General features: G+C 60.0%; 1 protein-coding gene across 1 annotated transcript in view; it reads right to left on the bottom strand.

The window, feature by feature from the left end:
* Positions 1–6: 6 nt before the first annotated feature.
* The window catches only part of LOC101658571 (cholesteryl ester transfer protein), a 25,902-nt gene continuing 23,344 nt past the window's right edge, over positions 7–2,564 (bottom strand). Inside the window, exons 12-15 of the mRNA XM_045293894.1 lie at positions 2,330–2,348; positions 2,140–2,209; positions 285–370; positions 7–99 (exon numbers count right to left, since the gene is read on the bottom strand). Of these exons, the coding sequence (XP_045149829.1) occupies positions 25–99; positions 285–370; positions 2,140–2,209; positions 2,330–2,348 (250 nt within the window). The 3' untranslated portion in view covers positions 7–24. The remainder of the gene's footprint in view (positions 100–284; positions 371–2,139; positions 2,210–2,329; positions 2,349–2,564) is intronic.

Below are 2,564 nucleotides of genomic sequence, written 5' to 3'. Positions count from 1 at the left end.
CCACCCCAACCTCCTGGGCACCTTCTAGGTCAAGCGCTGGAGGAAGTCCACCAGCAGGTGCTCAGGGAAGCCGAAGTCCATCTGCAGCAGCAGGTAGCCCTAGAAGGAGGGGTGGGAGGAGAGAGTCAGGATGGGCCCATGTCCCAGCAGGGAGCAAGAGGGAGGAGACCCCTCTGCTGGTCCCCCCACAGCTACCCAACAGCTGAGAATGCTATTCTATCCGGGGCTTCCCTCCCCAGGAAGTGAGGGTGAGGGGGGTAGTGAGGGGCGGTCTTTGTACTCACATCCCGAGTGATAATCTCAGGGTTGATGATTTCAAAGAGGTCCAGGCCTTTGCTGTTTACAATAGCTGTAAGTTCTACCTCCAGGCCTGGGGCAGGGGAGAGAGTCAAGTCAGGCCCAGGCCCCTGAAGACAGTGGGGCCACTCAGACCAACATCGAATAAACCCGGTTTCTCCTGGATTCACGTGGAAGACAAGTCAGGGCAGTCTGCTGTGGCTGGTCTGCTATCCCACGTAGTTCTGCTCTGGCCTGAGCTAGAGTCCGCCCCTCTGCCCTTATCTGGGCTACACGGCCCCCAGTTCACAGATATACCCTGGTAGGAAGGATTGGGGTGCATCCATCACAGCTCAGCACTCGCTGGGTGATGCAAAAGGTTAACGCACCCAAGGTCGGAGATTTGAGCTCACCTAGATGTGCCGCAAGACCCCTGGTGACACAGTGGTTACGCACTGGGCAAGGTCCGCAGTTCGAAACTGCCAGTCACTCCCGGAAGAAAGAGTAAGTCTCGGAAACTCCAAGGGGGGCAGTTCTACCCTGTCCTACGGGGCTTCTGTGGGTCAGCATCGCCTCGATGGCGGTGAGTTTGTTTGTCTGTCTGTTTAGAGATGCACCCCAGCAGCAAGGCCTGGCCATCAGCCCCTGGAGGCTCTGGAACACAGCTGTGCTCCGGTACACGCTGCCACCAGGAGGCAGACCCCACTCCATGGCCACTCGTGGTGGCAGTGGTCACTGCTCAGGCACGCCCCACAGGCCACTCCTCACCCCAGGAAGCGTACAACCAGGGAGCTTTACAACCAAACCCAGAGGGGGCTCCCGCAAGGAGTGCTAGGTCCGCAGGTCCACCCATTTCCTGAGGACCCCCACACCAGCCCACTTCTGTGGAGTGGATTCCGACACACAGAAGCCCTGTCCCGCGGGGTCTCCTGGGCTGTAAATCCTGATGGAAGCCTCGGCCCTGGCCTTCTCCCGCCGAGCAGCTGGTGGCTCCCACTGCCAACATTTCAGTTAGCCACTGCACCCTAGGGCTCCCCCTCCTACACAGATGGGAGAACAGAGGCTCAGAGAGGCCGTGATAACCAGCCAGGCTAATTCTTGCTGTGTGGTTTCCCCACCCCACCATCCCCTCAAACCCCGTCCCCTATCTACCAAAACCATATTGCAGAACAACAAGCAGATACCGGAGTGGAACGCCGCAAGTCCCAATAGCTCTCTGTGCCTTCCCCCAAATACTCCCTCCCACCCTGCTCTAGGGCCTGAGAGTCTGCCATGACGGACAGACGGAGAGCCTACCATGCGGGGTCAAAAAGAAATCGTGCAGTTCAATATTCTCATTTCCTACGAGGGGAAACTGAGGTTAGTTAGGGTTGGCCTAGAACCTAGGTCTCCGACCTCCTAGGCCAGGACGGTCTCCGCCACACAACGGCCAGTGGGGCACGTGGGTCCTGAAAGAGGATTGAGGCACCGAGATCCAAGGGGTGGGTTCAAACTGCCAGCCTGTCCTGTAGCAGCCCAGCGCTTACCTATTGAGCCGTAGGACTGACGGTCTTGGCACACCTGGAGAGCCCTACCCTCCAGGTACTGTCAGGACGAGGGCCTGGGAAACCCCACGGTGCAGGGGGGCACCTGCACCATGTCAGGTGGGGACCCTCTGACTCAACACCGAGGAACAGACCCACGGGGGGTGGGGGGCTGTGCACCTGACTGAGCCTCAGGTGTGCCCTGTCCCCAGCTGGGGGGCAGGGACGCCAGCCAGCTGATGAGTGCTGTGGCGGGAGGTTCAGAGGCACCTGGAGCTAGGGGAAGGTCTAGAAGGTCAGTCAAGCGCCTCCCCAGTGTCCCCCTGCAGCCCATACTTACGAGACATGACATCAGGGATGCCCACCATGGCGACCACCGACCTCAAGGAGCTCTGGATGGCCTCCGAGCTCTGTCAACCAGAGGCGCGGCATGAGGGAGCACCCTGCCCCTCGCCAAGCTGTGACCCACAGAGCCTGCGCACTTCCCACCCAGCCCAGCCCTCCCACAGGGCAGCAGCGCCTCTCCTGACCCTGAGGAGGTGAGGGCTGCTATCCCATCCCACAGAGGGCAAACTGAGGCCCAGGAGAGCCCCAGGCCCCCACCTGGATTTCCTCCCCCACTGGCTCCCCTACAGTCTCGCAGGGAGACGGTCACAGGAGAGAGGGGAGGGCCATCGGTTCTCCTCCCCTTGGGTCTGTTGCCTGGTTTCCTTCAGGGCCTTCTGTCTGCGCCTTAAAGGCATGAAGTCTTAGACTTATTTATTA

The sequence above is a fragment of the Echinops telfairi genome, unplaced genomic scaffold (assembly GCF_000313985.2).
Source record: "Echinops telfairi isolate 266 unplaced genomic scaffold, ASM31398v2 ScPeMD7_2291;HRSCAF=2852, whole genome shotgun sequence".
Taxonomy (NCBI): domain Eukaryota; kingdom Metazoa; phylum Chordata; class Mammalia; order Afrosoricida; family Tenrecidae; genus Echinops; species Echinops telfairi.
The sequence above is the reverse complement of the archived record's forward strand: the minus strand, read 5'-3'. Positions and strand labels throughout refer to the sequence as shown.